Below are 26,434 nucleotides of genomic sequence, written 5' to 3'. Positions count from 1 at the left end.
CCCCATTGGCCAAAGCAAGACACACGGCCAAGCCTGGAGTCAGTGTGGAAGGTATTACCCAAGGCTGTGGATACAGACAGGAGAAACTGAGGCCCAGTGCTGCAAAAACCTACTGAAAATAATTAATTGAATTTTTCCTTATCTCAGTTTTTGCCAAAATGGTAATAGTATCTTCTTGACCTATGGCCCAGGGATGCAAAAAGAATAAATACATGGAAGAAATTGGTGTATATCATTCAAAGAAAACATAAGTATTATTCATCCTACTTCAGTTTATTCATCTACCTTTTTCATGTCTCCTCCACAACATGGCTAATCTACCCACAGGGCAAGTAGCAATCCCACTTTGTGGAAATTCTGGTCAAAAGCAAAGGTAAGAATTTCAAAATAAATTCCCATATGTTTTCATGATTTTCACCTGTAAATAGGTATATTTTATGGACTATGTGTAAGGACACCCACTAAGGGTGTAACTAGCAGAATTATTCAGGAGCAGACACCCAGGAATGTCTAGCCACATGCTAACTTTTACAATTGCCCCTATATATATATATTAGACTTTGCAGATATATTTTATTTCAAATGAACACTGCACAGGTTGAACATCTGTTACTATAACACCGGAAGGACCTAATCAGATAAAGAGAATGACTAAGAATTTACAGTGTATGTTCTCATTCCTACTTTTTTTTTTTTCTTTTTTAGATAGGGTCCTGCTCTGTTACCCAGGTTGGAATGCAGTGATGTCATTGTAGCTCACAGCAACCTCAAACTCCCGGGCTCAGGCAATCCTCCTGCCTCAGCCTCTTGAGTAGCTGGGACTACAGGCATGCTCCACCACGCTTGATGAATTTTTCCATTTTTTGTAGAGAGGGGGTCTTGTTCTTGCTCAGGCTGGTCTCAAACTCCTGGCCTCAAGCGATCCTCCTGCCTCAAACTCCCAGAGTGCTAGGATTATAGGCGTGAGCCACTACAAGCCAGACCCTTCCTATTTGCATGTCTCTGAGTATTACTGAAGATAACACCACCTCCGCAAATTTACACTCAATCCTACTGGAATCAAGATTAGCCAAAAGCCTTCACCCTTACTAGTGACTTGTTTTTTCTATAATTTGTGGACTCTATCATTTAATTTGATGAATAAACATTTATTGAGCATCTACTATGTGCTAAAAGCAGAACTAGAGATGGAGATATGGACAAAACACAGTCGTTGGCTCTCCTGGCAACAAACTATAAGGCAAATCCAACAGATAAGTGTGCTGGGGAGCATTGGGGAAGGAATTATTTACACCAATGGAATGAGCTCGAGAAGACTGCATAAGGAGGGCAACTTTTGTTCTGAGCTTTGAAGAATGAGTAGGATTCCTCAGTGTGAGGAAGGGGGGAGAGAATTCCATGGAGAGGGAACTACTGTATGGTCAGCAGAGGTTTAAAATGCACAGCACGCTCAGGAAAAGATCACCGAGGGTAGTTTGAGTGCAGGCATGTTGTGGGAAGCAGAAGAAGAGGAGGTGAGGGCGGCTTGCCAGAACTTTGAAGGCAACTTACATGGGGAACTTCTACAGCCTTTGATTACAACATTCTCATGATCGTAGCTATTTTAGAGATGTCATTCTGGCTTCTGACAAAATGACAACCCAACAGAAGGTTCTGGCTTTCTCTCTCAGCCCAGTCCCGGGAGTGCCTGTAGAGGGACAGAGAACGGTTGGGTCCCAGGGTGTGTGTTTATGTGACTGCAGACCACAGGGGATGAGGGAAAGTGCCACAGGTAGGGAAACTTTTATCTTGGGCTCTTTTTCTCCAACATATTTCCCTGGGCAGATTATGGTCTACCCCAACCTCACTGCAAGACAGAGCAGAATCGCCAGTCCCGCATCATCAGCAGCTCAAGCTTGTGGTTACATCAAGGTGGGCTTAATCCCTGGGGACAGGAAGAAAATGACAGATGCAGATAGAGCCACCTTCCCTCCAAGAAGTGCCACTGTTCAACATAGTACTGGTATAGTATTGGTCATGGCCAATACAATAAGAAAAAAGAAGTAATAGGGTATACTGATTCAAAAGGAAGTAGAAAGATTGTCATTATTTACAGGTGATCAGATTATCTACATAGAAAATCTCACAGATTTAATAGAAAAACTTTTAAAACTAATATTCATGCTCAGCAAAGGATGTCAGGAACATGATCTGCTTACAAGATCTGTAGTGTTCTTCTACATCGGCAATATTCAACCAAAAAACCTAATAGAAAAAAAATGATAGCTTTCACAAAAGCAACAAAACTATGAAGTACCTAAAAATCAACTTAACAAAGAATTCAAAATAAATTTTGGGGGAAAGACGTCAAATTACTAAAGGACCTAACATAAGATTTGAAATAAGCAAAGAGATATCCCATGTTGGTAGACCAGACTTCTTAACATGTAAAGGTACTGATTCTCCCAAAATTCATCTAAAAATTCAAGGTACTTTCAATATACTCCCAACAGAAGTTTTTGAGAGAATGAAAAAGCATACTCAAAATTTATATAGAAGGAAAAAACCAAAGTCCACAACTAGTTGAGTCACTTTTGAAAACAGAGCAAAGAGGAATGACTTGCTCCCAATATATTGCAATGCTCACTACATAATAAAACACCAGGGCACTGGCACCGAAGCAAGTGCACAGAGCAAGGGTGAGAGAGTGCTCAGCGATGTATATGTTCACGTTTATGTGCTTGGGCGTGTGCACCTGATGTACAGAAAACAAATCACTGGGAAAGGACAGGATGCTCAGTAGACAATGTAGGGAAGACTGGCTCACTACATGGAGGAAAATTAAGTTGGATCCCCAACATCATAAATGAAGGTGAACTTCATATGAATTAAAGATATTAATGTGAAACACACCCCTACAAACATATTTATCAGAATATTTATGACCTTAAAAGTGAGGAAGAATTTAAAAAAAAAAACAAAAAAAAAACAAGATCTAGGCCGGGTACAGTGGCTCATGCCTGTAATCCTAGCACTCTGGGAGGCTGAAGCGGGAGGATTGCTCAAGGTCAGGAGTTGGAGACCAGCCTGAGCAAGAGCAAAACCCCATTTATACTAAAAATAGAAATAAATTAAGTAGACAACTAAAAATATATAGAAAAAATTAGCCGGGCATGGTGGCGCATGCCTGTAGTTCCAGCTACTCAAGAGGTTGAGGCAGGATTGCTTGAGTCCAGGAGTTTGAGGTTGTTGAGAGCTGGGCTGATGCCACGGCACTCTAGCCTGGGCAACAGAGTGAGACTCTGTCTCAAAAAAAAAAAAAAAAAAAAACAAAACAAGATCTAAAAAGTATAACTATATTCTCCCCCAAATTGATGCATTTGACTATGTCAAAATTAAGGATAATGATGGATATTGTTATCAAAATGAACTGGTAGGTGACAGACTGAGAACAAATATTTGAGACTTCCAAAACCAGTGAGGGCTTATTTCCTAGAATATACAGGAAAATCCTATAAATCAATCAGGAAAAAAGACAGAGACTACAATAGGAACATGGGCAAGGATATGGGACTCACCAAAGAAAATCTACTAGTTTTGTTCAACCTCACTAGTAATTAGATAGATGAAAATTAAAACAATAACAAAATACATCTTTTGAGCCATGAGATTGGCAAAATTAGGAGATTGAATAATACCAAAGTCTGGCAAGGTTGTAAGGAAACAAAAAGGCAGAGCTATTCTAGGGCTTGTCACAGACAAACAAAGCCAGACACTAAGTAAAGGCGGTCGGGGCAGGTTTTATTCGGGGACTGTTGCAACAGGGAAAAGAGTACAGTGTGAACTGAGCTTGAAACCAGAAACAAAAGGCTGGAGATTATTTAAAGGCTAAAGGAAAGGCTCTGCGAGGTGTTAAAGGGGGTTGGTCCATGTGACTAGCCATCTGGATTTGTTCACTGGCGCTTACCTGGAGAAGAAACACACTTCTAAAGCAGGTACCCAAGGCAGTCCCTTTTCTTCCCAGAGGGACTAGGAAGGGAGAGATAGCTCCCTGAAAATTTGCATTTCAAGGAAAGGGCTCTCCGGTCCTTGAGGAAACTCTTTTGGGTGGTAGATTTACATATCAAAGGTCAAAGAAAAGATTTATAATTGCCAGCTCTCTAAAGTAACTGCTCTAAAAGGGGCTGGAGGCCCTAACTGCCTGGCACCAGGTTTTGGCATTTTAACCGGGGTATAGGGTCATCCTAGGGACATGGCTTTAAGCTGCTGGAAGCCATGCTAGAGTTTGGCCAAGTCCCTTAGCGCAGGGGGTTTGGATGAAGTGGTTGTAGGGAGAGTTCTGCAGATCTCGGGCATAACTTAGCAGTACTCTGTGAAAGTAAATATGCATGATGTTGTGATTCAGCAATTCTACTCCTGGGCACATGCTTCAGAGAAACTCTTGCTCAGGTCCTGAAGGATCAGGAAGAAAGATATTCATCTCACTGTAGTGCTGATAGCAGGAAACGGGGGCATGGGCTAGAGGAATGAATGAGTAGATGAGCTTGACTTATCCAAATGTGTGTTTAAAAACACAAACCACACAAAATAACATATTTTGTAAGTTCACATACATATCCAAGAACATAGTATCAAAAACATTAGAGTGGAGGCCTTTGGGAGGGAGGAGAATGAGTATCAGGGATGAGGAAGGGAAAAATAAAATGCAACAAGAGCAAGTCCTTATACATATGGAGGGTGAGTGAGCGGTGACTCCACTCACTGCCTTTGAAGTCAGAACGGGAGAGAGTGTGTCACTCTGGCAGGGCGGACAAAGAATGAGGGGCTAGGGTGGGAGAGGCCAGGAAAGAGGGGCTGGGCAGAGCACGTGAGAGATGATGGTGGTCAGCAGAGCAGAGGCCATGGAAATACGAAGGATCAATGCTGATTAGGGCCCTACCAGGTGCTAGGCATGGTTGTTCTTTCATTCTGTTAGGGGCTGGATCCCTGAAGCTCCCCAAAAGTGGAAACAGTTATAGTGGATGGTACACTGAATGTGCCGTGGAGTCCAGGGTGGCCCCAAAGTTTCTAACTCGGTCAACTAGGAAGAGGGTGGTGCCATTGTCTGAAATGAGAAATAAGAAGAGAAACACATAAATTCACATTCATAGCTTGGGATCTTCTCAATCCATCATTTTGAAAATAAAGATTCTAAGAAGATATTCCTACTCAGGAGGAAGAGAAGTGACATTCATTGTGCTTCTAGTAATAATTGCTATCTTCTCTTTTTTTTGAGACAGAGTCTCATTCTGTTGCCCAGGCTAGAGTGAGTCCCTGACGTTAGCCTAGCTCACAGCAACCTTAAACTCCTGGGCTAAAGCGATCTTCCTGCCTCAGTCTCCTGAGTAACTGGTACTACAAGCATGCGCCACCATGCCCAGCTAATTTTTTCTATATATTTTTAGATGTCCAATTAATTTCTTTCTATTTTTAGTAGAGACAGAGTCTCGCTCTTGCTCAGGCTGGTTTCGAACTCCTCACCTTGAGCAATCCTCCTGCCTCAGCCTCCCAGAGTGCTAGGATTACAGGCGTGAGCCACCACACCCGGCCAATAATTGCCATTTTCATAAGAATAAAAAAGTTGTGTGTTTATTACACGTGTTAGATACTGTGCTTAAGACATGTACACCCATTAGCTCATTCACAACCCTATAAAATATGTACTATTATTATCTCTGTTTTTATTAATTAGGAAACTGAAGCTTAGAAAAGTACTTGCCCAAGGTCATGGAGCTTGACTCCTTAGCCCTAAAATGTTAGACACTATCGCATAGGCCTAATTTTCATATACTTGTCAAAGGATTCTATGAATAGGCTTACTATCTTCACTTTACACACGTGGAAAGTGAGGCTCAGAGTACTTAGATAACTCTCTCAGCTAGTCAATGGTAAGGCTGGGGTCCCAACCAATGTTTGTGCTCTTTCTATGATACGCATCTGTACACCCCTCTAAACTACTGCTCAAACTATTTCTCATGCTGCTAAATTCAAACTCTACCTATAGGCGAAAAGATCCTAACGGGACATTTGAACCAATTGCAATGCATGGACCTTGTCGCATTCCAGTTCAAACAAATGGTTAACAAGACTACTTAGGGGACAACTGGGGAAATATGACATTAAGGCATTATTATTGATTTTTGCATGTGGTGGTCACACTGTGATTGTGTTTAAATAGGGCAGTCCTTTTTTTAAAGAGAAATATGTACAGCTGAAATACTACAGTGGTTCTCAAAGTGTGGCCCCCAGATCAGCAGCATCAGCATCACGTGGGAACTTGCTAGAAATGCAAATGACTCAGCCCCATTCCAGACCTGCTGAATCAGAGACTCCGGGGCTGGGCCCAGCAATCTGCATTTTAACAAGCCCTCCATGGGATTCGGATGCTCGCTACAGTTTGAGAGCCACCGAAATAATGTGATGCCTTGAATTTGTCTCAAAATAATTTGAGGAAGGGGTGATGGGCATGTAGGGGTTCATTATAACTATGTTCTCTTTTGGAAGTTTCCCATAATAGTTTTCAAAAATCCAAACCATTATCTGTTCGATGTCATCTAACCGTTACTCTGCCCCCTCTGCCCTTGTTCCTCTTACTTTTCGGCTGCCCTTTATCGGAAAGTTTCCTCCTGGCTTTGGAAATGGCCATTCTCCTGACTGTCCTTATTTGCCTTGTTTTCCAAACCTCAGGAGCTCCTCTGCGCTTGCCCTCTCTCCTTGTCCTCTCTGCTAATTTCTTTAAGTGACTATTCTCATTCAGTCACCGTTTCTCCCCCCCCCCCCAGTGTTCTTTCTCCCCGGCTTCCTCTAGTTTCTGTTTGCTCCGAGGTTTGCAGAACCTGTTGTCCAAGATCTTGTCTTTGCACGTGTGCTGTGTGATCTTCCTGCTGCTTCCGTTGGCACCAGCGACAGCTTCTTTTCTTTCTTTTAGAAAACATTCACCTCTTTCACTTTCTAAAAATTTTCATTTGTGTAATTGTTTTAGTTTGCAATATATTTGCCATTTAAAAAAATCCAAACGATACAGAAGTGGAACAAGTGAAAATGTCACTTTTTTTCTTGGGACACTATCTTCCTTGTTAATGTCCTAATGCTCTTGCCAATCCCTCCATGGGGTCTGAGTCCATTCCTCCTTTGACCTGTACCTTAGATCCCCCAGGACAGCACTTACCCTGTGGAACTGGAAGACCACCGCCCATTGATTCTTCTGAATGAAAGATGAAAAACGTTACAGGAAGAGGAGTCAATGCAACAGAGAAGAAGAGAGTGAAGGAAGAGCCAGGAGTGAGTGGGAGGAGGGTGGTTGGCCGCTGCCTGGAAGTGAGATAGGAATTACATGTCCAGGTCTGACGACGCCCCCAACCTTTTTCCTCAATGGAGTGTCCTTGGTCTTGGCCATGGCTCTTGAGCTCTGTTAGGAGTTCTGAGGTCCAGAAGCTTCTTTAGAGAGACTACTGATGAAACACTGGTCAGCATGCAGACTAAGAATGAAGACTCATTGACATGCACCGTGGTTGCTTTTGTCCTTGGCTGGGGGCTTGGACCCATGCTAGGGGGACATACTTCCCCATGTGGCCAGCACCACAAGTGCACTCACTTCCTCTTCTGCACTCACTTCCTCTTCTTGTCCCCATCAAGCCATCAAACCACTGGCTTAACACCAGTCCGCTCATCATCATATTTATCTGGGTCCTTCAGATAAATATGTATCTTAGCTGCTCTTCTAGAAGTACCCTGACCTTCCTGAGGAAGTCACTCCAGAAACTAGTCTCCCTATCTTAAATCACCAGTCTCCCCGGATTCATGACTTCTTGAAACTTGTCTTAAGATTTTGTCAATGTTAAAATAATTAAGACTATGTAAATATGCGCGAAAATATTTATAATCCAATGTTAGTTTTTTTAAAAAATAGTAAACACAATGTGGTACATTTTCTCCATAGTGACCCGGTAAATTTATTTTGTTGGCATACATAAGAAGACTGGAACATGCAAGAATGAAGACTTATTGCTATGTAGGATGGATTATTGGACCTTTTTTTTTTCTATGAAAATTGTCCTCTAAATAACTTTGTTTATAAGAATCATTTGGCTGTGCTATTTCCCTATCCCAGTTCAATGTTTAAAGTTCTGTTTCCAGTGTTGGCCAGACATGCTCTGCCAGCCTCAGACTCTGGACGTTGGATCTTCACAAACTCACCATGTTGTGCCTCCCCGGTGGAGGCCAGGAACTCATCCCTCATTTCTCCACACCTCTCATTTTTTCTAGACAATGGCTACAAGGTAGTACTGCTCCTTCCATAACTCTTCTCTGCCCTCTTCCCCTGTTCTTAGCATTCCCGTCTGCTGACAGGTGGGTACATTAGACTATTATGATGGGACTTCTCTCATTTGCTCTCTCTGAATTGATTTCTTTCCTATAAACTGGACCCGTGTTAACTTGTTTCTTCCGTCAGAGGCGAAATGAACCCAAGAGGCTTCCTTATCACAGACAGGCCTTATGTCCCCACGGAAAACAAACAATTCCATAGTTGCAAGCATCAATAAACTTTGTCATTATGGACTACGATGTCCTTTCTAAACACCTCAAAAGAATTTTACAAATTTTCACTGGGATTAAGTGGCACAGTCCCTCTCATAAAAATGAAGTGACTGAGGTATTTTTCTTACCCCATTGCCTCCAGGGAAAACAGAATCTGAAGACACCCCGAGTCTCTAGGGTGCTTTGAATTTTCTGATTCTTTGAACATTCTTTAAGAACTCTGAGTGTATCTTGCCATCATTTCTACCACCTACAAAATCCTAGATAGTAAACAGAGATATGCAATACCAAAAATAAGTTTTACGTATCTGTGTTAAAAACTGAGATGTATGCATAAATAATCCAGTTATGATCACTGCAAAGTGAGCACCAAACCTTATTTCAAGTCTGGTGGGCATAAAGAAGTGACTCCATAGCTTAGATTTGTTTATTCGTCTCAGTGGGCTCCTTCTGCAGCATCTCCTTGGAGAAGCACCTCCAGCTCGCTGGCTGCGTCGCCCCGGCTGCCTACCTGCGCTGCTGGCCACCGGATACACCTGAGCCCTTTCTGAGCTGGGTCCCTGCCAGGGCTGGCCTCTGGCCAAGAGGCAACTCAACTCAATTGGTCTGTCAGGAAGCTCTCTGGCCTTCATCCGTCTACACCACAAAGCCAGCAGTGTTAGCTGCACCCAGTTCTCAGCGCACTGAGCTCTTTGTCAGGCACCAGAGCCTAACAAACTCCAGCTGGGAGAGAAGGAGAAGATCACGCTGCATGCTTCTAGCACCCCATACCCAGTGTAGACGAGTGCAAGCTGAAAGGCAAGCCACTGCGGCTTGCTTGCCAGTTTTCTTTGAAAACACCTACAATGAGGGGTCAGCTCATAAATTCCTGAAATTGTAGAGAACTAAAGCCTCCAAACAAGAGGAAATTACCAGCCTATTCCAATAGCATGTGGCATCTCTGAGCTCAGGAATACCCCCTACCTCCAAAATTCCACGGACCAGGCATTTCCTGTGGCAAAGTGGTTCTAAGCCTACTTGTTTAGAAGGCAGCATCTTACTTCGGTAGGAAGACTAGGTTTGTTGTGACCAAAGTTACATTCTTTGAGAGACCAATGTGTGGAACTATGGGGGAAAGTGATATCTGGAAATCTACACTCTTTCTTCCCTAACAGTTCATGGAAGCGGGTGGGGTTGCCCAAACCCGGGTTGGAACTTTGGGGGAGAATAGCACCCCCAGCTAGTCAAGACCCTTCACAGAAGACTACTGTTTACACAGAGCTCATTGCGTGCCCCCGTGCTAAGATCTTCACACGCCCAGCTTATTAGATTTATTCCTGCTTACTCCCTTCGGGGGTAGACTTACTCTATAGCTCTCATCCCTTTAACCAGGGGGAAACTGAGACTCAGAGAGGTTAAGTGATTTGCCCAAAGTCACACAGGGCAACGAGTTGGGGAGCTGAGTTTCAAAACCCAGGTTTCACACAATGCCAAAACTCTTCCTCTTACAGCATTCTGCCTCCCCGACTGGGCAGAAGTTGCCAGGTTTGGTACCAGCACTGTTCACTTGGTGTTGGCATTTGTGAGCTTGTTGGAATGTGGCCTGTATGTGCAAAGACAGGGGTGAGAGAGGGCAGTGCTTGAGACTGAGGACAAGAAGAACAGGATATAGACCAAACCCCTGAGGTTAGAGGTGAGTAGATCCAACCAGCAGGTGTGAAAAGAGAGATGGCTGTGAGAAACCTTAAGCTATTACAGTCTAATTATATCCCCTAAGTGTCCTGGTGTCAGGTACCCATGGTGTTCCTAATAATTTACCTGGAAAGAGGACAGAGGTAAAACTATCGCACCAACGTTTACTTCACCTTTTTTTGTTTGTTTTTGTTTTTTTGAGATAGGCTCTTGCCCGGGCTAGAGTGCAGTGGCGTCACCATAGCTAACCGCAGCCTCCAACTCCTGGGCTCAAGCCATCCTCCTGCCTCAGCCTCCAGAATAGCTGGGACTATAAATGTATACCACCATGGCCAGCTACTTTTTAAGTTTCTTTTTAGAGACAGGGTCTCACTATTGTTCAGGCTGGTCTCGAATTCCCAGTATCAAGCAATCCTCCTGTCTTGGCCTCCCAGCGTGCTAGGAATACAAGCATGAGCCACCGCAGCTGGCCCCTTTTCTCAGATTGGTAAACCAAGGCTGAGATCAAACACACTTCCTTTCTTTTGTTTTAAGCCCGCTCTTAGGAGTGACATCTTAGGTAGGTCAAGTGCTGTTTTGTTCTCCCCCACCCCCAAAGCACTTTCATATATGTGGCCTCATCCTGCAGGGGTCATTCTTATTCTGACTTTCAGATCAGAAAGCGGAGGGGGGGGGCGGGGGGGCATGCACAGGGAAAGAGGTTTGCTAAGTGAGGTCTCAGGGCCGGTTCCTGGCAGAGCTGGGAGTCTGGCATTCTTTCCTCCGGGCCACACTGTCCTCCAACTGATCTTGCCTGAAACTAAGCAAGGTAGCTAGGGTTCACGCAGAGGTTATGACTCCATGCCATCGCTGTGAAGGGGAAGAAGCAGATGTGAATCAAATTACAAAACTGACTATATTTTCAAAGACTGGACATTTGTACCCGGATCCACCAGCCCGTGCAAGTCTTAGCCTAGAGGTTGCCTCAGCTACTGCCTGGTCAAAGGATAGGGCTTGGCCTTTTGCTTCCTTCCTGCCCTGCCCTCCCTTCTCCCCTTTCCTGGGTCAGAGCAGAGCTCATTAATGTAACAAGGACCTAGGCGGTAGGCCTCACGTTCTCCTGCTTTGCTCGAGAACTGCATCAAATCAAAGCTCGGAGGTCTCCTTGTGGCAGATGCTCTCTGCATTGATCAGAGTGCAGGGTCCCTCTGTAACCCCGTGGGGCTCGGAGAGGAGAACACAGCCATGTCCTCTGCTGAGTGTTATCTGATTGCCAGAATTGTCACGGTGTGCCTCTGATCAACAAATAAAGGATCACAGCATCTAGAAAACTGGAAAATCCACATCTCAGAGGGATCCAGTAATAAAACGTCCCCATCTAAAGCATTTGTAGAACAGCCTTAGAAAGAGCCTGCCAGGGCCTTGGAGACGGAGAATTGTTTGGGGCTCTTCATGAACCTGGGCTAGGAAAAGATTTAACTTCTCCAAGCCTCAGATTCCTCATCCATAAAATGGCAAACTTAACACTAACCCTACAGGCTGTCATGAGAATCAAGTGCAAAGCACAGTGCCAGGCAAACAGCAGGTGCTCAATAAATGTTAGTTTTCTCCCAGCAGTCCTTTCTTTAGCTCCATATAAAGGTGCATTCCCAACTGAGTGACACTGTTTAAAGAGCTAATTCTGACCTTAAAAAAATAAAATTCTCTATATCTTACTTAACCTTTATGCCTGAGAGCCTAAGGATTAGTTATGTCGGGACAGACACCACCAAATGGCACCAGGTTTGGGAAAGAAGAGCCTCCTATGAGCTGTGCATTTCTCAGGTTTTATGAAGTCATAGAATGTCATATTTATACTGATGATGTCTTCCTTCACTGCCCCAGGACAAGAATGGGCCCCTTCTGGTTGTACATCAACCTTTCATTGCACTTATTACAATTGTAATTATATAGATATTCATGAGGTTATTTGTTTTATGTTTGTGCACTAAGAGCCTAGCACAGTGCCTGGAACACAGAAAATGAATGAATGAATGAACAAAAAAATTTCCACTTGCCTTATCTCCTTCCAGCTATATATCAATTCTGTTGCAATTCATTGGCTGGGATCACCACTTTCACTTTACTCAGGAGGGAAGTTTGGGCCATTGCCAAGGTCATCCAGTAAGTGGCAGGGTAGGCACTTCAGCTCCGACTTCCTGATGTCAATTTCCAGTTCTTTCCTGTCCTTTGACTCAGCAGCCTCACCTTCATGTCTATTCAGATGGTAACATTCTAGAAGGGCCCTTTCCCTGGAGCCTCTGTCTGGGTGTGTCATTTGGTGGCCAGTTGCCACATTTTGAGTGCATAAGGCCCACTTTCTGCCTTGACTCATTGAGCAATGGGTTATTTATTGGCTAACGGCAGCCCTGCCCCATGATGGCAAAGCAAGCCCTTACATGATAATCCACACGAGCCCCAGGCAGCAAGGATTTCCAGGGCTGGAAGCTTAAGCTGGTTAGGCCTGTGTTGTTTGTTGGGGACCCTTGACATTCACCTTGAACACTTTTGGTCATTCCACCCATTTCTGTTTGCTTTTTTCCACTCTGATCCCCTAAAAACAATGACAATAATAATAATAATAATAATAATAATAATAATAATAATAAATTCACTCAAGCACTTAAGGCAATTGCTTCTCAGTTCATAGTCTCAATTTCCTTTTAATTGCTATTCATTCTTTGCTAATTAACCAGGTTTCTGATATAAACATGCAGTAAACATCTTAGCCCTTCTCTTTCCTTCTATGAAACCAGTTCACATTCTAGTCTTACTGGTCTATTAAGTCCATCCCTCTTCCCCCTTTTAGCTTCCTCATCTCTAAGGATCCATGGAGAACACTTAGAGGAGCACGTTCAAGAAGAAATTGAACTAAAAGTTCAGACAGACAGAGTGGGGAAACACCTGGAGTGGGCGTAACCAAAAGTGTGTGCGTGGCCCAGTCTCCCTTTGACTAGCTGTGAGATGTGGGGAAGTAATTTCACTGCCATGGGCTCAGTATCTGCCTCTTTGAACCTGCAGTGGCTCGTCCCCGAGCTCTTGCGTTCCTCTAGTCTATTTCGTCTTCTAAACAGGCTGCCCTTGAGGACAAGTCAGAACAAGAGGAACACTCCTTCACCACTCCAGAGCCCACTCGAGGCTCTTTATCAGGCAGGAAAGGTCATTCTTAAGCCTACTGTGGTCTGGAAGTGCTTGTAACAAGATGGCCTTTAAAATAACTTCCTTAACAAGACTTCAAAGTCCTTTATTACCCCACACAATAGCTGAGCTGGTAGGGACAGAACAGTAACACTCCTTGAAACATGGCGGGGGGTGGGGGGCACCTGCTTCCTGGTGGCTTTCAGCAGAGAAGCTGCTCTATCCCTCCAGACCCTCCAAAACCACTGAGGACAAGTGGCTTCATTGGTCACTCAGGCCAGCCTGAGAGTCTGCTTAGGCAGAGGGTCAGCACAGATGTGAGATCTATGAAGGCTGGTCTGGCTGCTGCGGCCAAGACAAGAGGGCATGATTGGTCAGGTCACCAAACCCAGGAGCCTTGTAGCAGGGCTGGGGGTAGGCCCCCTTCGGCAGCCGACGACGCGTTCTGAGCAATGTGTGTAGGCAGCAGGGGGTAGAGTCACAGAGGGGGAAGGAAACCGAGCCCAGCCTCTGGAGCAATGCAGAGACACTCAGAGGCCCTGAGGAAGCCAGAAGGACAAATGACCTCAGTGGTGGGAGTAGCAAGTGACAGCAATAGCAGGATGATTTAGGGAGCACTGAGGGCAGCAGGTTGATAAGACCTTTGACATAAGAACTGTGTATGAACTCAAAATAAAGGAGGTCAGAACTGCATGTATATAACTAAATGTATGTATGCACATATTTCAAAGAATTCAGATATTTGGGAAAAGGGGACAGAAATGAGCAATGGGTGATGATAATATGCACGGGAAAAACAGAGCCTGGACACTGGTTGAGACCAACACGCACCATGCCTAGTATAGGGTGTAGGGCGGCGGAAGGGTGGGATCCTTTCCCCACCCATCATAAGGGTCACTCACAGCTGACACTCAAATGCCAAAAGACAGGTTAGCAGGAGAAAAACATAATGAATTTACCTAAAGTTTTATGTGACACAGGAGCCTTCAGAAATGAAGACCCAAAGACTCAGGGAATACTGTCCATTTCTGTGTTCACGCTCATGAAGAACCGACAGCCATGTAGAAATGTGATTGGACAAAAGGGTGGGATCTGATGGTAACAGACGGAGGGGCGCGAGGCCCAGGCAGGCCCGTCTGCTCAGATGCCTCTTGGCCTCTGTGTGTAGTGGCCCTTCTGCCCGGATACGAGGCAGGGCCCCTCTGCAGAGAGGGTCTCCAAGGGCCAAGGGAGAGAGTGACCTTGGGTTTTATGGTTTTCTTTGGAGAAGAAGGGCTCTAGTTTCTAAGACCAGCCTTCAGGAAGAGGAATTCTGGTTTCTCTGACTGTCTTAGGGAGAGAAGGAGTGGGAGCAGGAGATAAGAGGACAGGGAAGGCCATAGGCCTTTGTTCTGAGGCCTTTCCAATGTCCTTCAGTTCAAAGTACTCAGCATGCCCAGGCGCCATACTTTGGGTATTGTGTTCTGAGCCTTGAAAAAAAATACCTGATACATATTAGTGCTCAGTACATAATGTAAGTCTCTTTCTTCTGCTACCAACCCAGGGGAGGGATCCTCTCCCCCAGCTTCCTAGTGCAGATGGACTGACGTTATGAGCCAGCATGATCCTTGTCTACTTACCGTTACTAGGGGAAACCCTAATAAGCTGTTCACACGCACCCCACTGCGCTGTTTTCCTATTCTCAATTAATTTCTTTGTGTCTGAACTCTGAAGATAAGAACCTAATCAGGATGCATTACATGATTCCCAGAGATTCTGAATTTGAATGCAGCCTCTAACCCATTCCTAGTCTGGGCGGCACAGGATTGGGTCCCTGAAGGAGGCTTTTGCCCAGATGGCATTGTACTTGGGGGATTCTGAGTAGGGTCAGGGAAGGACCAAGGCCATGGCCACTGAAGGGATCTCTAGACACACCCTTGGAATGGTGCCGAGGCAGGCGGATGTCCCCCACGCCTGCCGGCAGCTCCCACGGAGAAGCGGGTTCCAGGCCAGCCCCTGCCATGAGGGGCGCCGGGGCGCACAGAGCACGGCTGAAGTCAGGGCTGCAACTCACCTTGGAACCGGGGCTCCAGCGCTCCGGTAGGCAGGGCGTTCTTCCCCCTGCACGATGACATCACGTGTTTGGGGCTGAGTCGCTCCATAAAAGTAGCCGGGGATCCAGGGAGTCCAAGGAGCCGAAGACTTGCTCGGCGGGGGCACCTGGGCGGAGCGCACGCGGTGCCAGTGCGCGGTGGGACAGTGACAGAGCGACAGGCAGCGAGGAGCCCACGGACGCGACGCGAGATGCCCCGGGGCAGCCTGCACGCGGCGACCGTCCTCCTGCTGCTGATCTTAAAGGAGCAGCCTTCCAGCCCAGCCCCGCTGAACGGTAAAGTTTCTGCCTGCTTCTTTCTTAACAGTCCCGAGCGCTCAGGCGCACCTGGACAGAAGGATTTCCTGCGAGGCTCTTGATGATAAAGTAAAAACATTACCTGAGGGAGCAGGGAAGGCATAGTGCCAAAGAGCATGGCTTTTTTTTTTTTTTGGTTTTGGTTTTTAAAGAAAGGATGCTTCATTTTCATTTGGAATGCACGAGCTGCTGCTGCAGTTGGGGCTGGAAGCACATTGTCTTTTCTTTCTACTGGGGCTTAGCTCAGATATGGTGTTAAAAATGCATGTTCTCTGAGCGCCCCGAGCTCCGGAGATGGGGCTTGGGAACTTGCTAACCAGGGAAGAGAAAGAAAACCAAGATTTAAAATATTGCGCCCCCCCATCCAGGTGCAGATAGCAGAGAAGTGACCGAGGCATTCCATTCCGAGCACAGGGAAGGGTTTGCTGTCGCCCAGGGCAGAACCCACAGACAGTGGTGGGTGCTTTTCTTTGGAGGAGACACTATTTACCATTAAGTTTTACCTCCAAGTCAAAGGGATGATGCACCTCATCCTTAATCATTGTTTTCCTCCGCGAGGCTCTACTATGCCGAGCGTCCCTGTGTGCACGTACACACGCACGCGCACACGTGCACCTTATTTCTGCTTGTGATCAGGACACTTAGCCCCAAAGGGCTGGAGGCTGCGGGTGCTGAGTGGGGTGGCAGGAGGAGGTGGTGATGGTGGGGACCTGAACTGTGGGCTGGGGTCAGGCCATTGAGTCACCATGAGCGGCCAAGTCAGGTCACTTTATCTTTTGGAATGAAAAAAGGGTGCCAAGCTTTTGCCTGCCTCTCCAACAGCTGGGTGAGCACTTTTCTGGGGAAAAAGTAGGCGCTGACTTTTGTGAAAACTGCCTGAGTGACCGATCGGGGCTGCTGCCCTTGGCAGGGTTTGCCTAGGTTGTAGAGGCATTTGTGGGTGCCACAGTTCCTGGACCCAAGGTTGGACTGAAACATTTATAGAAAGACCAAAAGTGGTTATAATGGCTGAAAATGGATTCTCCCTGGCCAGCAGTGGTGGTGAGAAACGGCTCCCACTCAGCAGCGTAGCAGCTCTGAGCCTCCTTCTCTCCTGGAGGTCATCGTGCCCGTGGGGAAGGGCAGGGAGCCAGGCTGCCGGGCGCTGTGGATTGCTCTTAATTAAATCCCAATCTACTGGCTGGCTTGATGTGCTTGATATTATCTCCCCCAGCTGGTGGCGGGGAAACAGAAGGTAGATAGGAGAACAGAGTCACATAAAAGTGGAAATTAATTTTTAAACTGCAAACTCTGACATGTATTCCCTTCTCAAGAAAGCCGCGCTGAGATGGGATTTTCACTACATTCTCTTTAGTCCCAAGCACTCCAAGGCAAAAGAGATAAACAGCCATTCCTTGGCCCTCTTTCCTAAAGCTGGGGCCTCCCCTTACTCTGGGACAGCTCCCCTCCCTCCCCTTTCCCCTGTTCTCCTCCCTCCCTCCTCCCCTCTGTCCTCCCTGCCCTCCCCCTCCCTCTCCCTTTCCCGCCTTCTTATCTGTGCTCCCAATTCTCCAGGTTGGGGTAGGGGAAGCTTACAGTAAAAACTCTGCTTTCTTCCAGCCCTGGGAAGCCAGCCTGCCTACTCCTAGATTCTAAGAACATGGTTTTTATTCTGTTATTTCTTATACAGGTTTTTGGTGTTTTAACTGCCTCAGGGGACAAGGTCAAAGCAAAAAATCACTGAGGCATAGAATGCCAGTATTAACCCAAGGCTGGGGGTAGATAAGGGTTAAGCTGGATAATGAGGTCAAAGTGTGGTCTGTCCTCTGCCTGGAGCATTTAAACCTCTAGAAGTTGGCACTGGAGGATGTTCAAGAAACATGTCTGGGGCTGGGGAGGGAGGGAGCATAATGAGGTGAGGTTGAACGTCTTCTGGAGAGAAAACCTTGGAACTTTTGGTTGGCATGGCTGCTAGGGGCTATTGCAGTGAGTTCTATGGGGCCTGCTCTGCCTGAACCTGGTGTAGAGAGCTGGGCAGTCTCGGGCTGCCCAGATGATGGTCACTCAGGGAAGATTCTAGCACCCAGGACAGGAAGCAGGCAGGGCCAGGAACCTCCGACCTGGATTGTTGTAAATACCATGTCCTCAGGGCATTCCCTCCCTGCCCAGTGCCAGCTGGGTCTGCAGGTTCTAACAGGTGTCTGAGCATCCCAAGTCTAGAGGAAACAGATGACCTTATTTGGGAAGGGAACTATTCCCCTCCAGTAAGGGCCTGCTCCCTCAGGAAGCAACTGAGGCTGTGGCCTGGCCTGCCTATGGGGTCAGTTTAATCCTGCTAAGACTTCTGCACTCACAGCTAGAGGTAGGGAGCCAGGAGGTGTCATTCCTGAATAAAGCACACACTTGAGTGAGCATGCGCACACAGACACACTCTGAGAGTCTTCCCAAGGTCAGATCCGAGCTGATGATGCCCCAGCGTGGGCCCTGATCTTTGCCCGATGAACTCACCATCCTCATCTTCACTTGGCAATGCTGCTTCTCCCCAGCCCCCCAGCCATGAGCCCCTCCAGATGCTGCCACTCATACCCAAGGCACCGAGTCTAGAGCATGGAACCGGCTGGCTCAGAGACAGGAAGGCAGGACATGTTGCTCTGGATGCTGCTGCTTTTCAATGAGTCCTCAGTCCTGTGTCACCACCGGAGGCCTGACAGTCCCAGGTGTCCACTCCATAACATTTGCCTTTGAGCTTTCCAGTGTAGGATGCCAATGGCTCATGTGAGGATGAGAGACACAGTGGGGGAAACCTAGCGTAGCGAGCTCGGGAGAGGGCAGCAGAGCGTGTAAGGCAGTAAGGCTAGGATTCGAGTGGGAGCAGGTGCAGTGGAGACCCCTGGCTGGGGCAGCAATGCTCAGACGCAGCAGATGCATTTCTGTGGCCTCCAGGATCACGGGGGCAGGCTGTACCTCCCCAGGGGAAAAATGAGAATGACCTCGCCCATTACTTGTGGAAATTTATACCCTAGGCCTCCAAGTGCTCTGCCCTGCTAAGTGGCAATAATCTGGCTTCTTATGTCTCTGAAATCCATCATTGTATTTTAGTAGTGAATACCTCACACAAAACACTGAAAGGAAATGTCCAGAAAAGAAGTTTGATATCTTCTATAGCTTGGTTCTAAGGCAATACTTTATTTCTTTTCACCATGTTTCAGTACAGGGGCTAGTAGGTCCCTTGGAGTCACTTATACAAGTTTGGCTTCCCCACGGCTCTGAATGTCTTCATCCAATTGCTAATTCAGGGGAGGTTAATCTTGGGGACTATTAACTCCACTAGGGCCCAAAGCAGATGTCAGGGGATCTCTGGATCTTCTGAAATTAATTGTACATGACACTCTGTGTATCTAAGGTTGTGGGCATTTTTATGGAGAGAAGGTCCAGTACTCATCAGATACTCTAGGGGGTCTGGATTTCCCACCCCACTGCTCCAGAGATTTAGAAAGAGACTCAAAGCTTCCCTAAGTTCATGGAAATAATGGTAAATTAATCATAAATGTGGAGAGGCTCTTCTTAGCAGGCACGTGATACTGCACAGGTCACTTCACCTTCATTTTCATTCCTTACCTATAAAAGCAAGAGATGGGCTATGGGTGGGTGAAAAAGACCTAAATCCTTTTCTTCCAGAGTGGGATGTCAATAGATAATGCCTAAACCTAAAAAATCAAGAAGGAATAGCACACGTGTTTTATATCATTAGAGAGATAATACCAAAAGAATCACTTAAAAAGACACAAGACGGTTGCCCTGGGAGCAGTAAGTAGTTAGGGAATGCCAGGGGGCTGATATTTGTGTTTAAAAGCCTTGTAGAAACATCTGACTCTTTAAACCACGTGCAAGTATAATTTGATAAAAAAAATTACCAATTACATTTGAACATAAACCCGAATTAATTAAAAACACTGAGGCAAAGAAACAAAACAGAACAACGAAAACCATGAGATTAAACCAGCTTAACAACAACAAAAAAGCAAAGTCCATGCTTAGTTTTTAAAACCACCACTGGCTTGAGTAGGAAATACCCAGCTGTGACAAGTGACCAGATTGCTTGCCAGTTAAGTTTTACTGCAAACCAATCCCCAAGAGACCAAGGGGATGTGAGAATCTCCCTGTTCTCACTATATCCTCGTGGGCCGACAACCATCGAGGCACCGGGAGAATCTGGGAAGGAGGGGTTCAGTTGCACAGGCCCCTCACTGGATGTGACCCCAAGACACAGGGGAGGTATCTCCACTCAGAGCCTCCGTCTCCAGTACAGAGGTGAAGGGTGAAGAGGAAGGTGGGCGGGCAGGGTCCCAAGAACACAGCTCTGCAATGACTTTTGCAAAGGACCTTTTTGATGCAGGAAGGAAGGAAGGACCTTTATGCATGAAGGGTGTGGAGCGGGAAGCGGTAGATGACCTTTGTCATATTCCTGGCGGAGCTTCCACTACGCTCTCCCACCACCCCTGGAATCCTGACTCAGATGAAGGTGGCAGCTTCCTCAAGGGAAAACCTTTTCCGGATTGAGATTTGCTTTCTCCTCTTTGTGTCACTGATATGAACTGTTCTCCAGGGTATGCTGCTAAATGGCAAAAAGCAGTGTGCCAGTGTTTGTGTGCGGAAAAGGGGAGGTGGTAGGAACCCACACGTGTGTAGCCGTGCTGCCAACGGCCCCCAGGCGACTGCTGAACTTGTGCAATGGGAGCAGGGAGATGGGGGGGGAGGAAGAGCTTTCGCTGTATTTGCCCTTTGACGGCTTTTGGGTTTTGAGCCACATGAAATCATGACCTATTCAGATAATAAAGTTTGACTTATCTAAGGTGTCTGGGAGGCATCTGCTCACGAAGCCACCTTCCGGAGCCACGGCTGCTGCGCGCACTCGCTGCCCGTGCCTGCGGTGGAGCCCGGGCGCCCCGAGAAGCTGTTGTTCTGACACAGACCCAGAAAAAGTTTTAATTTCTGTGCATCCGCCTTCCTTTCAGTCTCACCCATTTCAAAATAAAATCGGCAGTGTTTTCCCTACCTCATTCAGTGCAGTTGTACTTATTTACTGTGGTTTTTTTGGTTTGTTTGTTTTTTATATTTTTTAATTGTCAATTACTTTCCTTTTTTTTCTTTTTTTTTTCCGTGATGCTCAAGAAACTGAAATCTATTTACTGTGTTTTGTTCTTTGCAGGATCCAAGTGGACCTATTTTGGTAAGTAGAGATTTTAAATACTTTTTTTTTTTAAAGGATATGGTTGTATTTAATGAGAAACTCCAAACTTTCATGCTCTGTGGAGGTTATTTTGGGGGTCAGAAGAGGAGTTCTGGTATTATTGGTGAAGAGTACAAAGGCATCTCGAAACAACACTTCGACTAGGGCTGCATACTGCGCTCTCCCCGAGCAGGTGAGCCTGCCCCGTGCACTTGGACTGTGTGAGTCATGAGGCTTCCAGATTCCTGCAAGGATTTCTACCAAAGCTCCAGGTACCTCCAGGCTGCAAGGGCCCTGGCAGGGGAGAGCCTTTCTCCCTCTCAAGACATTTGTCCTACAAGAAACAAAGAATAAAGGGCTCCTTTCTGAAAGTTTGGCTCAGGCCCCAGAACTTAAGCTGTCAGTGTGTCTAGAATTAACTTCCTGTTGCCATGTTTGTAAGCAAGTGGTGAAGAGGTGATGGTCAGTCCTTAGTGGAAGAGGGATGCTCGTCCTAAACGGAGAGCAGCAGGTGCGCCTGATGCACGGGGTTTCTGTGGAACTGGGTCAAGAGCATGTTGGCCACCCCTGGTGACCTGCAACACAAGCAGCTCCAAGTGGGCTCAGTTGCAGTGAGTTGGAAATCTGGTCATTGGCTGGAATGGGAATGGAAAGCCAGGTGCCTGGGTCCTCTGGCAAGTATGGGGATGTTAATAATGTCTTGAAGGGGGCGGAGTGACAGAAGATGCACAAGATAGAATGTTCCGGCAAGCAGGAGGGTGGAATTGACTTTACTGGCACAGGAGGCATTTGAAGCAAGCAGGGGTGTGGCCAGAGTAAAGCCATGGGACGTGTGGCAGTGACAGGCAGGGAAGATGATGACTGCATTAGAAGCACAGCCCAGAGAGAGATCTGATCTTGACTTGCAAAGGTTAGCCTTTGGATGTTCACTTTTCTGGAGACATAGAAAAGTCACTGACTGACCAACCAGCTACCTACAGGCTAAGGTCCCCTCCGTCCTGGTACTGCATGGCTCCATTATTGCTAACATCCCTTATGGACTTATGTGCATGGCCCATTGCTAAGGAGGAGGGTAATTAGAAGGGTAGGCGTGGTCTGCAGCTGGGACTTACTTAAGGCCCACAATTCAAAGCCGAACAGGTAATAACCACTGATAATAAACAAATGGCTCAGTGCTCTGCTTGCTCAGCGGAGGATGAGAGCGCCAGGGCCGGATGGTCAGGGAAGGCCTCCTGGAGGAGGAGGGCATTCACCTGGGCCTTGGGAGATGGGGAGGATTCAGAGAGGGGGCAGGAGCTGCTGCTGGCCAAGGCGATGATGGCGTCACGTGCGCGGAGGCCAGAAAGAGCCAGGTGGTATTTGAGGGCAGCATGTGGAGAAGGGGTTACAGGGAGCCGTGGGCTCTCTGGACAGGGCGGGGAGTAAATCTGTGCTCAGGAAGAGCCACCGGTGGCAGGGGCTGGGGGAGGCAGGATGGTGTTGGCCCTTGTGGAAGCCCCGTTCTGTGACTTCACATCCAGTTCACGGTGATGGCAGTAGGAGGGAGGCCAGGGCAGGAGACCCGGTGAAGGAAGAATCCACAGTCCGGGCTGCAGCCGGTGGGCAGGCTCCTTGCGTGGTAGGTGGGAGGCACGGATGGAAGCTGGCACTTGCGTCCTGGGCCTTATTCTGACTGAGCCCCCGTAAGCTGTTCGAGCCCTGTGGGTCACACTTTCCCCATCTGCAGCCCGGGGGAGGGGTTGTCTAGATCAGTGTTCCTCAAACAATGGCGTGGGGTCACCCACATCAGAATCATCCTGGAGTGCTTTTTGAAAGTACAGATTTCTGAGCCTCAGCCTGCGCCTGGGGGACAGAGGGGACCTGGAAATCCTGTATTTTTAACACACTCCCCAAGCGATTCTTTTTTTTTTTTTTTTTTTTTTTTTTTTTTTTTGAGACAGAGTCTCGCTTTGTTGCCCAGGCTAGAGTGAGTGCCGTGGCGTCAGCCTAGCTCACAGCAACCTCAAACTCCTAGGCTCGAGTGATCCTTCTGCCTCAGCCTCCCGGGTAGCTGGGACTACAGGCATGCGCCACCATGCCCGGCTAATTTTTTTTTTTTTTATATATATATCAGTTGGCCAATTAATTTCTTTCTATTTATAGTAGAGACAGGGTCTCGCTCTTGCTCAGGCTGGTTTTGAACTCCTGACCTTGAGCAATCCGCCCGCCTCGGCCTCCCAAGAGCTAGGATTACAGGCGTGAGCCACAGCGCCCGGCCTCCCCCAAGCGATTCTTATGCACACCCTGTCAGGGGACCACTGACCACCTGGTTCCCGAGACCTGCCTGGCCCCAGAGGCAGAGGAAACTTGCCCTACCTCTTCTGCTGGCCTGGCAGGTGTAGTGGGAGCACAGATCAAGTCTCTGCAGGGCTTTCTGCCGCTGTTACAGCCTGCCCTGGGCACAATGAGATGGTTACAGGGAACAGAAAGATGTCACATCTAGGTGTGGGAGGATAAACTTAACTGCCACTTGGTCATGACATGGCGTTCCCCAAGGGAGGCTTCTGTATGCAGCTGTGTTGACGGGTCAAGAAGCATTTCTTCCTGACCGCCAGCTCTGGCCGGCCCTCTGTCCCTCCTCCAGCTCTTTGCTGAGGAAGCAGAGGGCAGAGTCTAATGGTGCCTGGACATGCATGGGGTCAGCACAGAGGCAAATCGGTTTGTTATTAGTGAAATGGGTGCACACGATGTGGAGTCAGCCCTCAGCGGGGACGAGTGGGGGAGGACAGAGGGAGGACAGCTAAGGGGGCAGACAGGTCCAGGCTGGCAGGCGGCACCTGTGCTCAGAGTCGCACAGGTAAACAGAGGGCCTGGCCCAGGTGCTGGGGGGAGATGGTTTCCAAAAAGTAAGGGCCGCACTGAATAGGGCAAGTCCAACCAAATGCCACACACTGGATTTCCTGGGGTACAGAACTAGCTTCTCTGCACGTAGACACTGCTGAGTCATCCAGCTCCAGGGGCCTCCCACTGTCTGGCGCACATGGTAGGACTTCTAGAAGCGCAAGGAAAGGGAGCTGTACTCGCCCCCACCCCCGCCTCCATCACTGAGTCACCAGACTGACCTCAGGGGTGGCCCACTGGGGAAAAGAGGACCATCTGACAGCTGAGATGGGGCAGCCCTGCCCCGCTGTGCTCCTCCTGGGCAGCTGAAGCAGCAGCTGCATATCTGCTGTGCCTAGAATCGCTGAGGCTCTTTCATGGGAGAGGATGGGGGTGATGTGACGTGGGCCCTCCCTGCTGGAAATCAGTCCCAGTCAGTCCTGTGAGCTAGGAGAGACTCCCACCTGCTAAGGTAAATCTATGCTGCTAAAAAGTAGCATAGCAGGTACCCTCGTGGGGTGAAAGTGACCAGGAGGAGGCATGATGAGGGGGGTGTTGGGCATACTTAGGTCTTTGTTCAGTTTGTGACCATTCATCACACTGTTTGCTTATGGTACATTTTTCTGTATGTATATTATGTTCAATAGAAGAGTTAAAAAATTCTAGCTATCTGGGAGAGTCATCCTTACCCTAACAGTTTGGGTTTTTTTTTTTAGCCCTTCCCAAGAAAAAACAAAACTAAATAAAACAAAAACCCCCAGTGTGTTCAGAATAACACAGCAACCAAAAAGAATGACTGTATTGGAACTAGACCCAAGAACATATCATGTGAGCAGGGAATGGGCACGGTGCTCCGTCCCTGATGATATCAGATGTTGGTTTGGTGCTCCTTGGATGGGAGCTAGTTCAGAAATAGATAAATAGCACTGTTTGCTCAAGCTCTGGGACGAGCAAGACAAACCTTAAAGGAGATGGTATGGCAGGAAACATGGATGCCAAGCCCCCCTCCTGGAGGGTGCGTGAACCCCACCTCTCCCCGAGCCACAGCCCCAGAGGGCATCCACGAGATCAGCCCCTCCGGCCCGGTTCAGGGAGCTCTGGGAAGGTGGTGGCTTGGCCTAGGGTGATGCATGGCTGGATGTGGCCGTGGCCACTCACAGGTCCTCCTGACCAGCTTCTCTGCCGTGGCTGGACAGCCCTCGGGTCTGGGGCCTCAAGTGTGACCCAAGCACTGCTGTGAATTCCTCACATGTGCTCCTTGCTCCTCTCCCAGACTGTCCACCTTTTAAAGAATTTCCTTTGGAAATCAGGACGGATCCTCCACTGGGCAAACCTCATTTTCATATCCCTCAGGTCCTCCAAGCCCCACCTCTACCTGCCTTCTGTTCTACATCTGCTGGAATATTTATTTGCTATAAATGAACTTTTCCTTTCCAACCCCTTCCCAAGCACTAAGAACTAGAAATGGAATGCATGGGAGGAGGCTAGGAGACAAACTCCTTACTTTCTATTTAGCAGCGATAAAGGCCCTGCGTGACCGCACACCTGAATTGTAGTATAAAAGGCAGGCTGTAGTTAGGGCTAAAGGGAGAACTTAAAATGGCATTAGAGATCATGTGCAATGGAAAGGCTGGTTTAATTAAGGAGCTTTCCCATCTTTAGCAAAGGTAGAGAGGTTTGGCCAACTCAGAACACACCAGCAACTTCTCCCTGCTCCTCCAGCTACCATCCTCAGAGTGCATAGGAGGCGAGAAGTGCTCTTTGGGAGCCAGAAAAGGCCAGGCATGTTTTTCATACCAACACACTGACTTCCTCTCCCTGTGAGCCAAAGATTTCCCTTGAGGCTGGTAGCCATCTGACCTCCTCTCGTTTATTAAATGAGCTATAGTTCCAGTAACTTCTAATTGAAGTTGTACCATCCAGGGTCTGTCTCAATGTGGTGTGGGCCACTCACTCATAATTATTTCTCATCTTTCCTGAGTTGCAGAATTGAGGTTTGTGTGTTTCCTCAAGGATCTTGGCTTGTAGCTGCCCAAACGCCTACATTTTAGTGTTCACAGCTGAGTGGAAAGACAAGGAGGCTAGCATTAGTTTCTAAAGACCAGCATAGTGGCTGCAGAAAACCAGGAGGCATAAGTAAAAAGGGTACAGACCTCTGTGGAAATATCTGTTGGGTGACTTTCTGGCTGGCTGGCCTTAGGAAAGTAACTTAACCTCTCTGAGCCTCAGTTCCTCAGCTACAAAATGGGAGTCACAGCATCTGCTTTGGTGGTTCTCAAAGTGTGGTCCCTGAACCAGCAGCCGCAGCATCACTTGGGACTCCATGTGTGACTATTAGAAATGCAAATTCCTGGCTCCATCCCAGGCTTACCTACTAATCAGAAACTCCGGGGGTGGGCCCAGAAGTCTGTTTGAATAAGTCCTTAAGGTGAATGTGTTGCACCCTCAAGTTTGAGAACCACCGCTCTGCTGTGTAGGGTTGTGGTAAGGATCAAATAGGCTAATGCATGGAAAGCGGCTAACATAGGGCCTGGCATGTGATGATCACTCGCAAAGCTCATCCTTGTTTCTTTCCCTTCATCTCACAGAGCGGC

The 26,434-nt window shown here is 47.4% G+C and overlaps 1 protein-coding gene across 3 annotated transcripts in view; it reads left to right on the top strand.

Moving 5' to 3' along the window:
* Positions 1 to 15,464: 15,464 nt before the first annotated feature.
* Positions 15,465 to 26,434, top strand: part of CA12 (carbonic anhydrase 12) — a 56,404-nt gene continuing 45,434 nt past the window's right edge. Inside the window, exons 1-2 of one of the 3 annotated variants that reach the window (XM_012758696.3) lie at positions 15,465 to 15,751; positions 20,961 to 20,981. In XM_012758696.3, coding sequence (XP_012614150.1) covers positions 15,667 to 15,751; positions 20,961 to 20,981 — 106 coding nt within the window. In that variant the 5' untranslated portion in view covers positions 15,465 to 15,666. The remainder of the gene's footprint in view (positions 15,752 to 20,960; positions 20,982 to 26,434) is intronic. The other 2 variants (XM_012758694.3, XM_012758695.3) reach the window with 2 other exon arrangements.

The sequence above is a fragment of the Microcebus murinus genome, chromosome 6 (assembly GCF_040939455.1).
Source record: "Microcebus murinus isolate Inina chromosome 6, M.murinus_Inina_mat1.0, whole genome shotgun sequence".
NCBI classification, from domain to species: domain Eukaryota; kingdom Metazoa; phylum Chordata; class Mammalia; order Primates; family Cheirogaleidae; genus Microcebus; species Microcebus murinus.
Note: the sequence above shows the minus strand (reverse complement) of the source record. Positions and strands in the feature narration are given on the sequence as shown.